The sequence below is a fragment of the Prionailurus bengalensis genome, chromosome A2 (genome assembly GCF_016509475.1).
Source record: "Prionailurus bengalensis isolate Pbe53 chromosome A2, Fcat_Pben_1.1_paternal_pri, whole genome shotgun sequence".
In the NCBI taxonomy this organism is placed as follows: domain Eukaryota; kingdom Metazoa; phylum Chordata; class Mammalia; order Carnivora; family Felidae; genus Prionailurus; species Prionailurus bengalensis.
Genome location: NC_057348.1, coordinates 14,356,980 through 14,377,654, shown reverse-complemented (window position 1 = coordinate 14,377,654; position 20,675 = coordinate 14,356,980). Strand labels below are relative to the sequence as shown.

Sequence of the window (20,675 nt, the reverse complement as noted above, 5' to 3'; positions counted from 1 at the left end):
AGCCAAACCCAACTGGTTTCAAGGCAGTTTCACTCAGCCTTCCGGAGGCTCAGAGAGGTTGGGCCACAGCTCAGCTATACTGAGCACACAGCAGTAGGGTCATTGCCTGAGTACACTGGCCCCTCCTTTGCAGTAGTTTCCTCCTCAGCTCTGGTTTCAATGTCAGTCCACAAGGATGGCAAGCACTCCTTAGAGAGGGGCTGTGTGCCTTGCTGGGAGCTGTGGCCCTGTGTAGCAACACACTTAACCCGTTTTCAGGAGAGGACGTTGAGGTTCACCTCAGGTGGCAGAGCAGAGCCTGGAACCCAACCTCAGTGATATGCCTACCCACCCTGGGTCCAAACAGACCCTGAGCCACACCCACTGACAAAGCCCATTTTTCTCAGACTAAGGTGTGAAGGGCTGATAAGCTAGAGCCATGCCTCCCCAAAGAAGCCTGCAGCTGGAGGAAGGCTGGCCAGGAGCCCAGGGGAGAACACTGGAGCTGTGGGGGCAGAGGCCTTCCCTCCAAATCACCCCCTTATTACTTAGGTGTATATTCAAAAACATTTACAGGAAGTTGGAGAAAAGAAGGAAAATAGGAGCTTGCCTACATGGAACTCATGGACAGAAGGGAGCAGACAAACAGGAAAGCACATAAGCAAGGTGACCTCAGACAAGCTTACAGCTCAGAGACAGAGCACACAAGGTGATGGGACGAGGGTGCCAGGGAAGGGGAACTAGCAATATCCCCATGGAGGCAACATGTGAGCTGGAACCTAGTGCCAGAAAGGAGCTGGCCATGAGGAGGGCTGGGGGAAAGGTGCTCCATGCAAGGCACAGCATGTGCAAAGGTCCAGAGGTAGGGAGGCTGATGTGGCTAGGAAGACAACTAAAAAGGAGTACGGGGAAGATGAGGTTGGGAGGTGGGCAGAGCCTGGAGAACAGTTGGTTTTATGGGGATGGCAATGGGGAGCCTTGGGCAGATTGAGAGCAGGGCTGGGGCAGGAACTATAGGAATGGTGCCTCAGGCTTCCCCAGAAATAGGCTGGCACCACCCACCTCCCATTAGACAGATGAGGAGGCATGAGGCTCACAGGGCCTGAAGACTGCCCCAAGGTCACATGGGTGGCCTACCCAGAAGTCAAGTCAGGACAGCAGTTCCTGGAGCAGATGCAAGATCCTTGTACGTGTTTGGTGAGTCCCCAGTGGGGGAGTCAGAATGAGGTGATTGGGTCTGAGGTTCACGTCAGCCTCCCTGAGCTGGCATGGTCCTCCCAGTCGATGGTTGGGGAGAACTGGCCACATAGGGAGTTAGGACCAGGGTGATGCCACCCCTGCCCCAGCTATTTGCATCAGCCATGGAAACCAGGAGGCTTCTAGGAAAGGGCGTGAGTTAATATCAAGGACCAAATTCAGGCCCTTCTCAAGCTAGGGGAGATGAATGACAAGCGACAGGCTGAGCGTTCCAAGAGAGGCGAGGGGTTCCCAATGTGTGGTCTAGAGAGGTCAGGCACAGCGCCCGGAGCCCACCAGGGGTCTTGAAGCTACCTGACCCTGCCTGGGCTGCACAAGCTGCCAGATGACCACAACATGACCCCCAAGTAGAAAGGCAGAGGAGAGCTGGGGTTTGCTGGGCACAGCTGCCTGGGGACCCCCAGGACACCTGGGGGTTGCGGTGGGCATTTGGGGGCAGCTACGGTGATGTCCATACTACAGATGGGGAAAGTGAGGCTCAAAAAAGGCAGGCAGGCTGCCCAAGCCACCCAAAGAGCAATGACCTCAAGTCCCCAGGCAGGGGAATACAGGTCAGTCCTTCTAGGGTAACTGAGGTAGTGAAGCTAAGACAGTTGGGTACCTCCCATGTGCCTAACTGCTCGAACCCCCGGAGAGGAGCCTTTATTTTCGCCCTCCCCATCTTACAGAGGATCATTCAAGGCTGAGAGAGATTACGTCACTAGCTCAAGGCCACAGAACTGAATGATACAAACTCAGAAATAGTGGCCTTGGGGCCCAGAGACCCTAAGTGTGAACCATGGCCCCAGCAGACTGTCTGAGAGTGACAGCAGATCATATATCCCAGGCTGTTCTAAAAACTCCTTTGCTTTTCTTAGTGACCCCACAGCCTCCCCAGATGTCTGCCCATCTCCCATTCTCTTAGGCAGCTGGATGCAGCCTCCATACTCCACGGCACTATGGAAGAGATCCCTCCATTGTTCAGCTAACAATCTTTTATTACTGGGCAGTACTGACTGGTCTGGGACCCCTGGAGGCAGAAGAGCTTGGTCCTCGCCCTCTGTCCAGCAGAGCAAGGCACCTGCAACCCATATTACAAGTGAGAGACCAGCAGGGGAGAAAACAGACTTGTAGGCGCTGAAGCAGGGCCCCACCCTGCTGTGAGATTGGCCGGCAGGCTTCTAAATTTCAATCTTTCAATCAGCACATCACCCCTGGGCAATGCTAAGGAGGCCATTCTGGTAGGAAGGGGCATGGGGTGGGGGTGAGAGGGCAGGATGAGTAACACCAATGCTGTTGGCTGGTGAGGGGAATGAGGTGAACAGAGACCAGGTCCCAGGAGCTGCTTTCTGCTGTGTAGATGCTTCACCAATGCTCCCTCCACACCCTAGCCCGGTGCCTGGTACCTGATCCCATCAGAAAACACCTCTTGCCGAGTGGGGGAGGAATCCGGGGAGTAGAGTGGCAGGACACAGACCTCCTCCCTATTCCTGAGTCATATGACTCATCCAGAGCCACGGCCCAGACTGAGCCTGGGGTCATGGCGCCAGGTTGCCCTTTTGGCCAGTCCACAGCTCCCGGAGCTCAACGCGGCAGCCAAGGTCCCGCAAGGCAGCTTTGGCCACGTCCTCACAGTCACGGTGGGCAGCACGGGCCTGCAAGATGAGTGCTTCAGCCCCCAGGTCCAGGATGGGCTGTGAAAAGGCCTGGCTTCGAGCCACCAGGTTACGGATCAGCATGCAGGCCTGTTTCTGGGAGGGAGAACTGAAGGTGAGTGGCTGTAAGCTGGTGCGTGGGGTCTACTCTGACCTTGGGGCCCTCACCATAACACAATGGGGCAAAGATGACCACAACCAACATACAGCAGGTACCTACGCTGTGGTTCATCAGGCTAGGTTCATGTCTCCACTTCATCCTCTCAGCTGCCCCGGGAGGCAGGGCTGATTTCCCCATCTCCCAAGCGAGGAAACTGAAGCTCGGGGCAGCCAAGTACTTGGCAGGTGGGGCAGATCCCTCAGGTGTAGGACCCTCTGTCTCAGAGCAAGATCCCCTGAGGCTGGCAAGAGCCAGCAGAGAGTCAGTGGGAAGAGGGGGGTTGTGCACGGGGTCCACCTGTCAATTACATCATCACCCATTCAGCCAACATCTGTGCCCTGCTCCTCTGCCATGTGTGGGTGCCACAAAGCACCGCACCATTGGGAGGCTAGATGAGGAAGGGAGGTGCGAGGGGCTGTCTGGCCAGGGTGATCAAGCGTGGGCAAGGTGATGAGCGAGCCAAGGGCACAGTGTCCCAGAGGAGACACTATCGGCAGAAAGGCCCTGAGTGGGACAGAGCCTGGTGTGTCTAAGGACCAACAAGGAGGCCCCTGTGCTGGGAGGGTGCAAGAGGTGGGAGTGGGGGAGGTGGGGACAGTCCTGGCAGATACAGGGAGGTGTGTGGGTCTCCGGCAGGGGCACGCACAGCCTTGTCTACTGCTCGGCTTCCCTGACTCCCCAGTAAGGTATGGACAGTGGGTCCTGCATGCAGAACATGAAGGAGTGGCCATGGTCAGCAAGGAGCTTTCCAAAAGTTCCAGCAGATCCCCACCTGCTCTCCTCCCATCTCCCGCTCCTCGAACTATCCCTCTATAGGGACTGTTAGGAAAGGAAAAGATCACTGCGGGAACAGCAAAGGAACAGGAAGACAGCCGTGGGCAGAACTGGGAAACAGATATAGGACTCCGGGGGGCTGAGAAGTGGAGACCTTGAGAGAACTGGGCTTTGATAGGGACAGGGACAGGGAGGGCCTGAGTCCTGCTCCCTCCTCCTATCCCCAGGCTCACCTGCACTCCGGCCTCTTGCGGGTGTGCCTTCATGGCCTGCAATGCAGCCAGGGCCCCGCCACCCTCCATGATGACCCGGCTGTTCTCTGGCTTTCGCAGGGCCAGGACGCACAGGGCTGCACAGCTCTGCTCGCACACCTGTGGGCGTCATGGGAATGGCTGAGACAGATGCCCTGGCGGGCCCCCACAGTTAATCCCCCAGGTGAGTGCCCTGCAATTTCACCTGGATAGATGGCTGCCAGCCCATGTATATACCAGATCAGTAATAACCAGAGTGATACCAAGGGATAAAAACATCAACCACGCTCTGAAGGTCTCAACCCAGGCCTCTCGTGTGCCCCACTCCAGCCCTAGCCCTGCTTGAGGAAATGGGAAAGAGCACCATGCAGATACAGCCACCGTGCCCCACCTCGTGTGCGTCCCGCCTGCGGTAGGTACCTGGGGGCTGGCCAGGTGCTGGGTCATGGCAGCCACGATGGACTCTGTCCCACCAGCTCGAACAATGGCATCCTTCACATCATCATTGCCTGCGATGGCCCTCAGGGCACTCAACACTTGCTTCACAAGGTCCTAAAAGGGAGGGCAATGTGGGGGTCACCTCTGGCCAGCTCATCCTCCTGTGCTATGCCAGACGCTGACGGCTTGGTTGCTGGTTGGTGGGAAGGGGGACTTGAGGGAGGGTCTAGGATTGTTTTGCTATTTGAACAATTGGTGGGGCCAGCCTGGGGCACGCAAGCAACGTGTAATGGCAGGGTTATTACTTGCTGCATAAAAAAGGCAGGGAGCAGGGCACCTGGGTGGCTCAGTCAGGTAAGTGTCGACTTCAGGTCATGATCTCATGTTCATGGGTTCAAGCCCCGTGTCTGGCTCTGTGCTGACAGCTCAGAGCCTGGAGTCTGCTTCAGATTCTGTGTCTCCTTTTCTCTCTGCCCTTCCCCTGCTCATGTTCTATCTCTCAAAAGTAAATAAATGTTAAAAAAAAAAAAGTTAAAAAAAAAGGCAGGGGAGGCTTAGCGGGGTAGACCCTGTGAATTACACTTAAGTCCAGGCCAGGCATTTGGACAACTTTGAAACCCCTCACACACAGAGGGGACATATGGCTCAGACCAGGAATTAGAGCACAGGGCCCCCTGGCCACAGCTGAGTCCTCAGGTGAGTGCCAACCAACCTGAGCTGAGGACAGCTGACCAGATGCTGCTGGGACTGCTGACCTCCCCAGTGAGGGGCAGAGCCATGAAAGAGAAAACAGTAGGAGGGAAACCAAGCCTCCACCCACCCCTGGCAGTGCAGAAGTACAAACAAAATCCATCCCCTCATTTGCTTAAGCTGGGTCAAATTCAGCATTCTGTCACCTGCACAGAAGGAGCCTGGGTGACATCATGAGCGGGAGTTGGGGACAACAGGACCGTTGCTGCCACAGGCCAGGCATGTACACAGAGGGTTGATATGTGACAGCTAAATGAAAGAATAATGAATAGGGGTCCCTGCCCCATTTTACAGATGGGGAAACCGAGGCACCAAGGATTTGCCTCACTCAAGCTTCACACACCTGAGCCAGGGTAAGGGCCAGCCCCTGCCAACACCCACTTGCATTCCTCCCCCTGCTGGCAGAAAATACAAAGGTGCTAGAGAACAGTAAGGGAGGGTGGGTGGATTTGTTTTCCCAAAAAACTTTACTTCCTACCCTCGGGTCAATGAGAAGTGAAAACTGCACTTTGCTTCAGGGGTCAACCATGTTCTGGTTCAAGCTTGTCTGGGTGGCAGGGACCCAGAGGGGCAGAGTTCACTGAGAAGTCTGGAATCCTCCCTTGGCATCAAGAGAAATGACAAATCGAAACCCAAATGAGGGGGCGTCACACCCTAAGACGGCTCTGGAGGCCCACCTGGTGGTCGCTGCAGTTGGCCAGGAGGGCCACCAGGACACCGAGGCCCCCAAGGTCGACGACCTCCTGGCAGAATTCGTTGCGGACAGCCAGGCGGGATAGGGTGCTGCAGAGCTCACTCAGGACACTGGGGTTGTCAGAGAATGCTGTGGAGGGCGAAGAAGAGGAATCACTGGGGGGTGAGCATATGGGAGAGGACCAGTCCCAGCTTGGAGCCAGGAGCCAGCGGTCCTGATACAAATCCTGCTCAACCTGGGAAGCTGGGCCCTTCTGCCAGGCAGGGTGGCCACCAGTAACAGGAGAGCCCCGGTGGACACCAGGGCTGCCCAAACCTGCAGTGCCCCCTGCTGGCCACAGGAGAAGACACGGGAACCCGCCCTCCCCCACACCGTGTCCCAGATAAATTCCAGACCAACTGATGATCTCAACTAAAAAAAGAAAACCATAATAGTGCTATAATAAAACATCCAAGGCTATTTTTATGTTCTTGGGGTGGGAATGACCTTTCTAAGTGCAACGGGAAACCCAGAAACTGTAGAGGGACATATGGATAGAGTTGACCCAGGCAAAATTGAACACAGATGCCGAAGACTAAGTTCAGAGGCACGAGGGAGGAGACGCCTGCCTGCACTGAGGCCCACATGGGGGGTGGCGGATAGCCATAATTTATACAGAGCTCTGTGACAGTCAGTTGGTATGCCCCCCCCCCCCTCCACCCCGGGATAGGGTGCAGCACCCAGCAATGGCATGAACACTAATCTGAGTAGAGGTATCTCTAGATGTGGTGACATCTATGAACGGCCAACTTCAAGATGACCCCGATGGTCTGGGTGGGCCTTGTCCAGTCAGCCGAAGGCCTTAGAGGGAAACTAAGGTCTTCCTGAAGAGGAAGAAGCTCGTTGGAGGACTGTGGTGTTGGCTCCTCTCAAGCCTGCTCCATGGATTTCAGACTCAGCAGCCCCACAGCCACATGGGCCAATTCCTTGAAATAAATATACATATACATACACAAACAGATCCCACTAGTTCTGCTTCTCTGGTAGAACCCTGACTGGTATGAATTCCTGTTGATAAACAAGAAAGATGTAAACTACCCCTCAGAAAAGCAGCCCGACTTTGCAGATAGTCAGAACCTGTTTCCACCCTCTCCGGAGGTGTGGAGAAGAAACTGAGGCAAGCCTGTCTTTCCAGAAGACAGGGCCAGAGTCAAACACACAAGCCTAGCCATAGAGCCAGAGCCACAGGCAGGCTGGGAAGAATTCATTCTTCTAGCATCTTCTATGCATCAAACCAGTCAGGCCTTTTCTGGTGGGTACAGTGGACAGAGGCAGGGAATTTAGGGTCTGAACATTAGCACTGTGACCTCCTGTGGCTGGCTCGCCAGGATCACCCTAGTCAAGAACATGTACATGCCTAAGAATTTGTGGCTAAGTATGAACCAAAGTGTAAACCTCTACTGGGGACCATCTTTGGGAAACACCCTTATTTGTCCCCTTGGGAAGCCCTCCCTTCTCCACTCTGTGTGAGTGGACAGAGCCAAACCCCTTCCCCAAATGGCTCCAGAAATGGGCACAAAATTTGGTCCTGGCCAACGAGCACTGGCCTGGAACTCCCCAAGAGCAGCAACCAAGAGTAGGTACACTGTTCCACTAAGGCTGCCGTGTGGGTGAGGGTAAGCCAAAAGAAGTAAGCAGAAGTAATCTTCTGGGGCCAGCCTGAAGTAATCTTAAAACCCAACTCTCTCTTTCACACCTGCTCTTACCTTTGGCGGCCTCAATGAGCACCTTCAAGCCTCCATTCTCCTGCACAATCATCTTGGCATGGTCGTGGGCACGGCCAAAGGGCACACGGATGTCATCATCGAAGGTCATGACTCGGAGGGCCCAGCAGGCCTCCTTGACCACATCGGCGCAGTGACCATGCCGGGTGATGGCACCGGTCAGCAGGGGCAGCACACCGGCCTTCACCAGGCTCTGCCGATTCTGCTCGTGCTTCAGGCAGGCATGGCACACACAGCGGATGCCAGAACAGGTCAGATCGGCTGCATCGGCATTCTGGGCCAGTGTGGTCACCAGCAACTGCAAGCCCTGGGTGTCCAGGAGATCGGGCTGGCCTTCGGTCAGGGCCGACACGGCATTGAGGGCCTGGAGCAGGAGGCCCTGGTCACTCACTACAGCAAGCTTCCAGGCAGCGAGAAGGATGGGGTAGGCCCCTTTCTGGGCTGCCAGGAAGCGGCAAGGTTTGTGCTGCTTGCACTGCTCAAAAAAGCGGGCAAGATGCGCTGACACTTCCTGGGGGCGAGAGTGGGCCACGGACTCCTGCAGGTCATCCAGGGCCTAGAGGACACGGGAGAAGCCTCAGTGTCAGCTCAACCTGAAGAGGTTCCACGGTGAGTGTCGCACCCCCGCGCGCTTCCCTCTTCTGGGATCTAGGGCTGTGGTGGAAATTCAGTCCAGCTGTGGCAGCTTCCACCTTGTGCTTTTAGGAGCTTTGAGCGTTAGAGGCCACATAGAGAAGGACAGACCCAGCTATCTCGGTGTCCCTCCAAGGAGCCACACACATGAATGCTGACAAATTAAACTTTCTAGCCCCAGCTGCCATTGCAAGAGGGTCCAAGAGAGACCGGCAGAAGAACCATCTGGTTGAGCTCAGTCAACCCAGCTGAATCATAAGGAACATAAAACGGCTGCTGTTTGGGGCTGCCTATCATGCAACTGTAACTAACACACCCTCCAGTGGCCAGCTCTCCGAGGAAGGTGAAAGCTACCTTTGCCAGACCTGCCGATACCAGATGTCTCCTGTTTGTCTCTCCCATTCACTCCACAGATATATATCTGCCAAATGAAACCACACCAGACATACTGTTGATTTACCCCAATTCAACACAAAGCCCTTGGGGGAAAAAGTAATAACAGGAGAAAACAATTTGAAAAGAGTATACAGGGGCACCTGGGTGGCTCAGTCAGTTAAGCGTCTTACTTTGGCTCAGGTCATGATCTCATGATTTGTGAGTTTGAGCCCTCTATTGGGCTCTGTGCTGACAGCTCCAAGTCTGGAACCTGCTTCAGATTCTGTGTCTCCCTCTCTCTCTGCCCCTCCCCCACTTGCACTCCGTCTCTCTCTCTCTCACATATAAACTAAACAAAAAAGAGCATACAAGTCTAGCCACCATTTAACTCCATCACCTCCACACCTGTCTCAGCAATGAGTCTAAGATGAGCCCAAGCCTCCTGGAGCTCAGGAAATCACTGGCCCTTGGCCCCAGGGAAGGCAGTTCTACAGATAACCATCAACCCAACCCAAAGGGCTTTGATTTAGCCACAACTGCCCTGAAAGGCTAGGATGCCCATTGGACAACCCTCACTGAGCTAGATTTGTAGAGTTACCTGAGCATATGTTTCAATGACATGGAATATTAATGGACTAGAAGCAGAGAATGTGACTTGAATAGACATTTACCAAAGAGGATACACTGGTGGCCAATCGCCACGTGAAAAGATGTTCCACATAACCAGTCATTAGGGAAATGCAAATCAAAACCACAATGAGATACCCTCATATCCATTACAAGATGGCTACAATAAACACACACACACACACACACACACACACACACACACACACAGCCAGAAAATAACAAGCGCTAGTGAGGATGTGGAGGAATGGAGCCCTTGTGTGTTGCTGGTGGGAATGTGAATTGCTGCACCCATTGTGGAAAATGGCCTAGAAGTTCCTCAAAACATTAAATAGAGAATTACCATATGATCCAGCAATCCCGGTTCCGAGTACATACTCACAAGGACTGAAAGCAGTCTTGAAGAGATATTTGTATATCCACGTTTACAGCAGCATTACTTACAGTAGACAAAAGGTGGACACAACCCAAATTTCCATCCATGGATGAATGGATAAACAGAAGGTAGTCCAGTCACACAATGGGATATTATTAGCCATAAAAAGGAACAAAATTCTGACCCAGGTGACAACATGGATGAACCCTGAGGACCTTATGCTCAGGAAAATGAGCAGGACCCAAAAGGATAAATACTGTGTGATTCTACTTACAGAAGGTCCCTAGAAGAGTCACAGTCATAGAGACAGAAAGTAGAATGGCCAGGGGCTGAAGGAGAGAGTGGGGAGTTCGTGTTTAGTGGGGACAGTTTCAGTCTGAGAATCCAAGAAAGTCCTGGAAATGGATGGTGGGGATGGCTGCACATCAATGTGACTATACTTAATGTTGCTGAACCATATGCTTAGAAATGGCTAAGATGGTGAATTTGTGTTATATATATTTTACCATAGACCCAAGACAGGGAATGTAGCATTTTAGCAGGAACCCTGCAAGAAACTTGAAAAGCCGGGCTACAAGTGCCATTGAGGATGCATAGTGCTGGAGTTCTCATACTCTGGGTTTAGTAAGGTAAGACAGAAAAAGAAAATGACCAAAATTGGCATCCTAGTAACCATTCAATTTATGGGGAATCTCTTCCTGTCCTGGGTCACATCAGGAAGGCGAGTCTCTGAGCTGGCTGGTGGTCTTCACGGTCCCTAGGTGCTGTGACCCTGCTGATGGCTGAGGAAAGGACAGTTGCTAACGTGAAAGTGGCAGAGCCAACTGTGCTCCACCTGTGACAACTCGGCATTGTGATAGGGGTTTTGTCCTCCACCCTGGGGTCCTTCTCTCTATGACTGATGGCCTTTATTCTGAAACTCCTCACATATAAAACCAGTCCAGGGCGCCTGGGTGGCTCAGTCAGTTAAGCGTCTGACTTTGGCTCAGGTCATGATCTCATGATTTGTGAGTTCGAGCCCTCTATTGGGCTCTGTGCTGACAGCTCAGAGCCTGGAGTCTGCTTTGGATTCTGTGTCTCCCTCTCTCTCTCTGCCCCTCCCCCCACCTGAAAAATAAATAAACATAAAAAAAAATTTTTTTTAATTAAAAAAATAGTAAAATAATAAAACCAAACTGGTCTGGTTCATTTGTACTCAGAGAGTTCCAGGACTTCTTGGTTTTGTTTCTACAAGTCTGTGGGCAACAAGTTTCATGACTCTGGTAGATTCCTTTCAAAAGGCATCATGGAGTTGAATTTTTCTCCTTCTACAGATAAGCCTTTTTCACACATCGGAGCCACAACAACTGAGGTCAACGGTGCTGTGGCACGAGAAGGGGCTCATTCAACTTCAAGGTGAGAATAAGGCTGGGAGGATATGAAACCCAATGTGTGTGGAGCCTCCCACATGGAAAGGGAGAGAAGGGGTTGATGGGAGAGATATGACAGGGACTTTCAGATTTTGCTATAAATGCTTGACTACTACTTAAATCTTTTATGCCAGATACGTTCACATTCTTCTTCAATAATGAAAAATAAAAATTTTAAAGTCAAAATTAAGAGGAGTAAAAGAGCAAAGGTTGTAAATAAATGGAGTTTCCTATACTGCTGGTAAAAACATCAGAGCTGTTCCCAGCTTGACTGTCCTGGAAGAGGGACCTGGGTCTGAGTCCCAGCTCTGTCCCTCACTGGCTGTGACCACAGTTGAGTCAGTTATCTTTGGGAAGCCTCAGATTCCTGATCAGCAAAATGGACTAACAACAGATTGAAATAATATGTTTTAAGACTTTACCACAGGGGCATCTGGGTGACTCAGTTGGTTAAGCGTCTGACTTTGGCTCAGGTCATGATCTCAGGGTTCGTGAGTTCGAGCCCTGCGTTGGGCTCTGTGCTAACAGCTCAGGGCCTGGAGCCTGCTTCTGATTCTGTGTCTCCCACCCCTCAGCTCCTCCCCTGCTCACACTCAGTCTCTCTCTCAAAATAAATAAAGATTTAAAATAAAATTAAAAAAAAAAAAGAATTTAGCACAATGCTGAGCACTTAAGAAATACTCAGTGATTACTAAAGACTATTGTGACTGAGATGGTTCATATGTAAAGGGCATCTACAAATCAATAAGAACACGATGAACAGCCCAATAAAAAAATGGCCAAGACAGCAAGCTTATTTTAAAATATATTCATCCTTACTAGCAAATAAGTCAAAACAACAATGAGAATTTTCTCAAAACCTCTGTGAGGCAGGAGATGGTGAGGAACCTGGGGCAGGAAGAAGTAAATACCTTGCCTTGGGCAGAGCTGGGTTCACACCCAGGGCTGTGTCTTCTAACTTCCTCTTTTATCACTACACTCTCTTGTCAGGTAAATCATTTTTTTCCTCTTTGCAGTACCCATCTGTGGGTATAAATGAGGATAATAATCTCAACCTTGGGTCTTTGGGAGAATAACCTGATATAGCACAAAGAAAGCACCTTGCACAGAACTGATTCCATAGTCAGTTTTCAATAAACACTAGAGCCTTTTGCTGTTTCATCAAGAGCTGTTTTATCAGTGTTTGATGGATGATCTTAAGGAAAGCATTTAACTTCTGTGAACTTTACCTTCCTTGCTTGGGTGCTGGAGAGTGAGGACAGGCTCTGGGTCTCTGTTTCCCCATCAGTAAGTCAGGGACCACCTACCTCGCAGGCCAGTTTTAGTGCTAAGAGGGCAGGCTGTAATGTGCTGGTGAACAGTCAGTGCTTAATAGGTGACAGTCTTATTAGGGTCCCATTCTCTTCCTGCAATTCCTGTCCGTCTCTGAGCAAACACAGTGTTGGGAGGCTCCTCCCAAGAGACTCCTCCATGGCTCCCTATACCCCAAAGCTCCCAACACCAGGGACTACCATGAACACCATCCAGCCCCAAAAGGCCCTCAAATGTTAACTCAGGGAGCCCTGGCTACAGCTCAGGCTTGTGTGTACATGCTGGGTGCCTGCCCTTCAGAGCCTGCATCTGCCATCTGGTAACCAATGAAAAGGTATCCCTAACAGACCGTTAAAAGGTGGAACCACATGTGTAAGGCCAGCCTTGTCCACATGGGCCACCCCTTCCTACCTGGAGGATGTCATGTGTAGGCTCCTGGGGTCCATCTGCAGAGACTTTGGGTGCCAGCTTTACAATGTTGCTCAGATCCACCCCTGTGGGGGTGGGGGAATCAGGAAACAAGTGACAGCCATCATCCTGATAGGCCTGCTGGAACATACCTCATGTCCCTTCTTCAGGGACCACCCCACTCTGGAGACCTTTGGAGGTCTACCCAGCTCCCCACCCCAAACCCTCTGCACCAGGACCCAGTAGCCACATCCATACAGGGGTATAACGATGTGGCAAGGGGGTGGTCTTTGCCCTTTGACCCTCTCCAACCAATGGGAGCAGAGCAGTAGTGAGGCTGCAGGCCACACTGCAGTGAGGGACACATTCTACCTGGTGAATTGAGATGGGAGAAGACCTCACAGACTTATCCCTTGGGGCTCCCATTGCTCCTTACCCTGCATCCTCCCATTGTGTCCTCACCCACCCTGGCACCACCAAGGAAGGCCCCATTGCACAGAACACTTCTGGGTACTCCTCTAGTCGCTGTCCAGTGTCTATACCCCACTCTGTGCCCAGGACACAGAAGCTGGACCCTGGGTTCCCTTGCCCTCTGGTATCTGACTGGGCTTGGCCAACAGGGACCGGGACTGGAGATCAGGAGCGGTACGGTGGGGTACTCATTCCCAGCTCCCTGCCTCTGCCACCATCAGATGACTCTCCATCCCCAGCCATGGACCGCTGTGGGGCAGGGGAGGTCCCTGCTGTGGCCAGGGGACAACAGGTCCCCTGTGTGTCAACAGGTATGACAATACCCCTTTCTGTCCCCATGAACTCAAGCCAGAATGCAGGTGGGCAGGGAGGCAGGTGGCCCTGTTTCCTGAGAGGTGGTCAGGAGAAGCCTGAAATCGATGGGTTCGATTTCAATTAAAATGAAACCCACTTTGAAGGATTCAGCCCTGTAGATGTCTGGGTGGGGTCAAGGCAAGTAGAGGGAGGGCGAGAGTCAAGTGGGAGAAGACCGCCAGCCTATCCGGGGCAGAGTGCAGAGAAGGGACAGGTCCAGGGCTGCCACACAGGCAAGACAGAGCCACGGTAGGACATCACTCCTGTATGTTAAGAGCTGTGGACTGGAGGTGGCTATCGGGCAGAGAGCCAGACTAGCGCTGGGACAGAGCCATGCTGCCCTACCTTGCGATTCAAATTGTTCCACAGCTTCTTTTACCGCCTCCTCTGGTCCCATGTCGAACTCTTCAATGTTTTCACGAACGGCTGCATCGAAGGTCTCCTGGGTGATGCGCTTGGAGGCCATCTTCATCTCCTGTGCCTGGAGTGGCAGGTGCCCGCCTGATAGAAGTCAAGAGAGGAAGAAAGTTTCATTGAGGGTGAGAGGACAACTGAGAGCCTGGCTATCATTTAGGGAACCAGGGGCCAGAGTCCAGGACCCACCAGGAAAAATTCTTACAACCTGGATCACAGAAAAGGCTGATACCCCACCATGTGCAGAGCTTCTAAAAGTACAGAAGAGGGATGCCTGGGTGGCTCAGTCAGTCAAGCATTGGATTCTTGATTTTGGCTCAGGTCAACATCTCACGGTTCATGAGATTGAGCCCCACATAAGGCTCTGCACTGACAATGCAGAGCCTGCTTGGGATTTTCTCTCTTCCTCTCTCTTTCTGCCCCTCCCTTGCTTGTTTGTGTGTGCTTCTGCTCTCTCTCTCTCTTGAAAAAAAAAAAAGGTGCAGGGGCGCCTGGGTGGCTCAGTCAGTTAAGCGGCCGACTTGGGCTCAGGTCATGATCTCGCAGTTCATGGGTTCGACCCCCATGTCGGGTTCTGTGCTGACAGCTCAGAGCCTGAAGCCTGCTTTGGATTCTGTGTCTTCCTCTCTCTCTGTTCTTCCCCACTTGCACTGTCTCTCTCTCTCTCAAAAATAAACATTAAAGAAAAGTGCAGAAGAGGGCAGGTAGTTTACATTTTATCTAAGAAAGGGGAGACATTAATATGTGTCCTTACAGTAAACAACAAAGAAAGGATAAAATAACCTTAACAACATTATGTGTTATTACACCATCATAAAGAAATAATATATGATTATAATAATATGTTATACGTAACCTGTGTTATCTGTGATGTGTAATATGCATTGTAATACGTAATGTTATAACTATATGATACTTCATTATATAACTAGGTATTCCATAATGTAACTATATAATAAAACAACTTACTTATAATGGTACGCTATTATACCAATAAAAGCTTCAAAATAAAAATTAATAGTAATAAGTAAAATGGAACACTAAATCAAAAACTAATAGAAATAGTTTCCCAAAAGGGGAGGTAGGGAAGAGGGTGATGTGGGCAAGACTAGAAGCTGGATTATTTTCTCCGAATGTACCTTGTTTCATTGGTTTAAATTTAGAACTGATGTAAATGCTTTACATGCTTAGGAAAATAAATAAGTCAATATGAACCAAAAAAAAAAAAAAATTGAAAGCAATTCCTAAAAATCAAGAATACAATGAAAACCGTGAATCTAACAGTTTATCTACATGGAGTTTAAAATGCAGTGATGGGGGCGCCTGGGTGGCGCAGTCGGTTAAGCGTCCGACTTCAGCCAGGTCACGATCTCGCGGTCCGGGAGTTCGAGCCCCGCGTCAGGCTCTGGGCTGATGGCTTGGAGCCTGGAGCCTGTTTCCGATTCTGTGTCTCCCTCTCTCTCTGCCCCTCCCCCGTTCATGCTCTGTCTCTCTCTCTCTGTCCCAAAAATAAATAAACGTTGAAAAAAAAAATTTTTTTTTTAAATAAAAAAAAAAATGCAGTGATGGGGGCATGTGGGTGGCTCAGTCAGTTAAGTGCCCCACTTTTTTATTTTGGTTCAGAGCATGATCTCACAGTTTGTGAGTTTGAGCCCCACATTGAGCTCTATGCTGACAGTGCAGAGCCTACTTGGAATTCTCTGTCTCCCTCTCTCTCTGCCCCTTCCTCCTTCCCTCTCTCTCTCAAAAATAAATAAATAAATAAACTTAAAAAATGCAATGATTGGGGCACCTGGGTAGCTCAGTTAAGTGTCTGACTTTGGCTCAGGTCATAATTTCGTGACTTCAAGCCCTGCATCGGCCTCTACGCTCAGAGCCTGGAGCCTGCTTTGGATTCTGTGTCTCCCTCTCTCTCTGCCCCTCCCCACTTGCACTCTATCTCTCTCTCTCTCAAAAATAAATTAACATTAGAAACTTTTAAATATTTTATATATTTTTAATATTTTTATTAATTTTATTATTTTAATTTGTTTTATTATTTTATTTTATTAATATTTTATATAATATTTAAAATTTTTTTTACATATTACGATGCATATTGCACATCTACACTAATGCAGTGATAGAACCATATGTTCTTACTGGGATGTACAATAAGTATAGAAAAGAAAAATTTACAAAAGAAAATCTTCAACAGTTTTCAGAAATCACGTTATCGAAAATGACATTAGTAATGTTATTCAGAAGCTAATGTGGATATGTCAAGTAAGTCATAATATTTATGTCATTAGGAACTAGCCTAAAAGAAAAAAGATTCTAACATTAAAAAATCCAAAAAATAGGGGTGCCTGGGTGGCTCAGTCAATTAAGTGTCCAACTCTTGATCTCAGTTCAGGTCTTGATGTCAGGGTCGTGAGTTCAAGTCCCACACTGGGCTATACGCTGGGCATGGAGCCTACTTAAAACAAAACAAAACAGAACAAACAAAAAGGTAAAAAAAGACACTTAGAACTAAATTCGGACTGGAATTCTTAATACGAACTCATCATGTATTTTCTCTTAGGCAATAGGAACCAATTTTCTAGTGATATCAACTGAAAATACCTTGAGGAAATAACACCCTGAGGAAGTGAACACCCTGAACACCAACTGTGGTCCCTTAGTCCCATTTCCCACCAAAGAAGACAGGGCTGCTGGAGGAATGGCTGATTCTAGGACTGAGAAGAAAACAGGCCAGAGGAGACGAGCCAGGAACATCTTGTCAGACCAAAAAGCAAGGGAGCTTCTAAAAACAGACAGGGTCACGTCAAAGGACTTGGGAGCAAACCCTAAGAGTCGTCAATGGGCCAAAGATGTGACAGGTGAGCAGTAAAAGAAAACAAAATAAAAAACAGTATTTTGATATCAAAATCAAAATCTGTGCGTTCATAATAGTACTAAAACACACCCTGCTCGTTCTGTTGAAAACCAGCAAATAAAGAATCCAACATTTATCCTATGTTCCTCATATAATTACCAGGTTAGAAAGAGAGGATGAGGAAAAGTTCTGCTTTGTAGATGAACTCCAACTAATTATCCACAAGACAGATTTAGACAACCATCCACACAGGCTGCAAAACTGTGAGCAGCGAAACTGATAAGGAACCTGACAACGAGTGGGTAGTACCTGGGTCCACTGTGTGATTTCACATCACCAGAAGAGAAACCCATCACCACTGCCCCTGGACAAGAATGAAAAGCACCTATGAAGGTATCTTGCCAAAAACTCAAACCCAATATGACCATGCATCCAATGGAACTTTCTGTGATGATGGAATATTCTATATCTGTGCCATCCATGTGAGTTCCAGCAGCTGAAACGTAGCTAGTGTGACTGAGGCACTGTGTATGTTCTAACTTCAACTGTAATTCATTTTAATGTAAACATCCATCTGTGACTCGTGGCTATCATACTGGACAGGCAAGGATCTAGAGCTAATGAACAGTTTGTAGGAAATCAAGGTCAGAGGGACACGTCAACCAATACTATGGTGATGTGGGTCTGCAAAAATCACCATTCAGGAGGGGGGTAACTTAACTACAGGACAAACACCTGGTGTTGTCAACAAATAAATCAAGACAACCATGAAAAGGACGGGGCGTCCATCAGCAAGTGAATGGACAAACAGAATGTAGTATGTCTGAACAATGGAATATTACTCGGCCATAAAAAGGAAGGAAGCACTGACACATACTACAACGTGGAAGAACCTTGAAAACACCATGCTAAGTGAAAGAGGCCAGACACAGGTCCACACACATAGTGTGTGATTCCATTTATATGAAATGTCCAGAACAGGCAAATCCATAGGAACAGAAAACAGACCAGCGGTTGTAGGGGCGGGGGAAGGGGGATGGACAGTGACTGCTAATGAGTACAGGGTCTCCTTTGGGGGTAATGAAATGTTCTACAATTAGACAGTGGTGACGGTTACACAACTTTATGAATATACTTGAAATCACTAAATCGTACACTTTACTATTTATTTATTTATTTATTTATTTAATTTTAAAGATTTATTTATTTAAGTAATCTCTACACCCAACGTGGGGCTCAAACTCACAACCCTGAGATCAAGAGTTGCATGGTCCTCCAACTGAACCAGCCAGGTGCCCCTAAATTGTACACTTAAAATGGGTGGATATCATGGTATATAAGTAACAGATCAATTTAAAAAGTACTATTTGGGAGCGCCTGGTTGGCTCAGTTGGTCAAGCATCTGACTCCTGATTTCGGCTCCTTATTTCTGTGAGATCGAGCTCCACCTTGGGCTCTGCGCTGATAGTACAGAGCCTGCTTGGGACTCTCTTCTCTCTCTGCCCTTCCCCCAGCTTGCGCTCTTTCTCTCTCACAAAATAATAAACATTAAAAAAAAAAAAAAAAAAGTACTGTTTAAAAACAAAAGCAAATGAAACCTGGCACAGGCAAAGGCTGAAAGCCAGAGGATTGTATCAGCAGCTGGATGACCCAGCAACCCTGGGCAATATCTTTTCCTCTGCGAGACTAGTGGTAAATCACGGAGTCAAGTAAGACTGAACCCTAAGTAAAAACAGATTATGATCTCAACAAGGAGGTCTTTGGGGTACAAGTGGTTTAACACCTAATATTAACCACCCTCTCGTTTTAACAAAGGAGGAAACAGGCCTCAGACCCAGAGCCCACCTGGGGTTAACAACTCCTTTCATTTTGCTTGTTTTACTCTATCTACCTCGTTTATTGACGTACTACTTTCTGTTAAAATACATCATTTTAGGGCCGCCTGGGTGGCTCAGTCGGTTGAGCGTCCGACTTCGGCTCAGGTCGCGATCTCACGGTTCGTGAGTTCGAGCCCCACGTCGGGCTCTGGGCTGATGGCTCGGAGCCTGGAGCCTGCTTCCGATTCTGTGTCTCCCTCTCTCTCTCTCTGCCCCTCTCCCGTTCATGCTCTGTCTCTCTCTGTCCCAAAAATAAATAAACGTTAAAAAAAAAAATTAAAAAAAAAATACATCATTTTAAAAATTTATAGTAAAGTTGCAAGAATAGTACAAAGAACACCTGTTCCATTCTAACTTTACCAGTTGTTAACATTTGGCCAAGTTAATCTCTTTTGGAGACACTGTATGTTCCTGCATACACACATACCATGCGAGAATATGCTCCAGGCATCAGACTCTTCCCTCCTAAAGACATCAGCATGAATCTCCAAAGAAAAGGACGCTCTTACATGTTCAATGCACAACGAAAATTTAACACAGGAAGTTTAACAGTGATACAATACTATTTGCTAATATACGCTCCACGATCAACTTTCTCAATTGCCCTAATATTGTCTTTCAAAACAATTTTTTTTGTTTCTGGTCCCAGGTCTGTTATAGAATTTGAACATCACAGAAAACGTTAGGGGAACAAAGGCACAGGGAGTTCTAAGACAGCAGTAGGGGAATGTGACAAAAATTCGAGTGCAAATTTGGGCCATGTGGGAAACAGGCCATTCAAGCCCATGCTTCTCTTTGTGGAGGTGGCGCAGGATGTGAATATTCCATCTGTGTTTGTGCAGATGTTTTGGGGAGGAGGAGGACGGGCTCTGGGGCCAGCCGGGGTGACTTGAATCCCGGGCCTTCCACTTAACTTCACTGTTGGTCAAGTCAACTCTCTCCTGTGTAATATAGGGATAAACAAAGAGAATCTACTTCATAGGGCTGCAATGCAAACTCAGTCAGTTAATTCCATAAAGTGCTTAGAATAGGGTTTGGCACAGAGTAAGAGCTCAGTAAACATTAGCTATTGTTCCTTTCCTTTGTTGCTTAGAGGTAATTAGACCAGTTTACTTAGAGGGGGGCGAGGCATAAGGGCATCAAACACTTCACCTTGCTCCCTTGCAGATAGCCGCCCCCCGCCCCCCACCCCTTTCTGGCCCAGAAGAACAAGGAGCCTGTTTAGGGACTGCTAAGGATTTTCCAGGTCAAAGGTGAAGGAAAAAAGTGAAGATTTTCTGTTTCAATCGTTTCTCAGTGAGACACCTGGGCTGGTATGTGCGCGAGGAGTGTTCCTGACCAGCTCCAAGGGGCAAGAACTTCCCAGCTGTGGCTGTTGGAGGCCAACAGTGAGTGGCCACTCTGTCACAGGGGCACAATCCTAAAGGCAAATGCCATTACGCCTACTTTACAGATGAGGAATCTGAAGCTTAGAGAGGGGAAGAACCTGCCAGAGATCACACAAGCAGGAAAAGGTCTGGCCATCATGCCACCTTGCCTCATGAACACCTTCCTTCCACCTGAGTTCTCTGAGGAGTTTCTGCTAGCTCTTCCAGGCTGCCTCATCCTGGGAGCCTCCCCTGACCACTTAGGACCTATATGTATTCTCTGACCTTGTCTCCCCTGCCCCATGAACTTCCCCCTGCCCAGTCCTGAGCTCCCTGAGCTGGGGAGATCAATGTCTAGCTCTGGGACCACCTCTAGGGTGAGTCCTGCAGGGGTCCCCCAGGTCAGGCACAGGGCTAGGGGGCAGAATGAAAGTGCAGATCTGGAGCTCATGAGAAAGACAGTGCCTAGGAATGGTCATCTGGGAGCCACCTGGGA

The 20,675-nt window shown here is 49.3% G+C and overlaps 2 protein-coding genes across 2 annotated transcripts in view; one reads left to right on the top strand and one right to left on the bottom strand.

The window, feature by feature from the left end:
- Positions 1–2,195: 2,195 nt before the first annotated feature.
- On the bottom strand, positions 2,196–14,136 carry ARMC6 (armadillo repeat containing 6). The gene is made up of 7 exons (XM_043587136.1): positions 14,010–14,136; positions 12,843–12,925; positions 7,683–8,256; positions 5,921–6,066; positions 4,476–4,607; positions 4,038–4,175; positions 2,196–2,966 (listed from the first exon to the last, which is right to left on the bottom strand). The coding sequence occupies exons 1-7, from the start codon at positions 14,134–14,136 to the stop codon at positions 2,754–2,756; spliced, it is 1,413 nt and encodes a 470-aa protein (XP_043443071.1). The 3' UTR covers positions 2,196–2,753.
- SUGP2 (SURP and G-patch domain containing 2) overlaps positions 14,079–20,675 on the top strand; it is a 40,098-nt gene continuing 33,501 nt past the window's right edge. Inside the window, exon 1 of the mRNA XM_043587128.1 lies at positions 14,079–14,174. The gene's annotated coding sequence lies outside the window, so the exon portion shown is untranslated. The remainder of the gene's footprint in view (positions 14,175–20,675) is intronic.

Coding starts and splice junctions, on each gene's coding strand:
- ARMC6 (XM_043587136.1), bottom strand. CDS start 14,136: ATGAAGATGGCCTCCAAGCGCATCACCCAGGAGACCTTCGATGCAGCC. Junction 8,257..12,842: donor CTACACATGACATCCTCCAG/GTAGGAAGGGGT, acceptor CGTGTCCTCTAG/GCCCTGGATGACCTGCAGGA. Junction 4,608..5,920: donor CCAACTGCAGCGACCACCAG/GTGGGCCTCCAG, acceptor CCTCCCTTTTAG/GACCTTGTGAAGCAAGTGTT.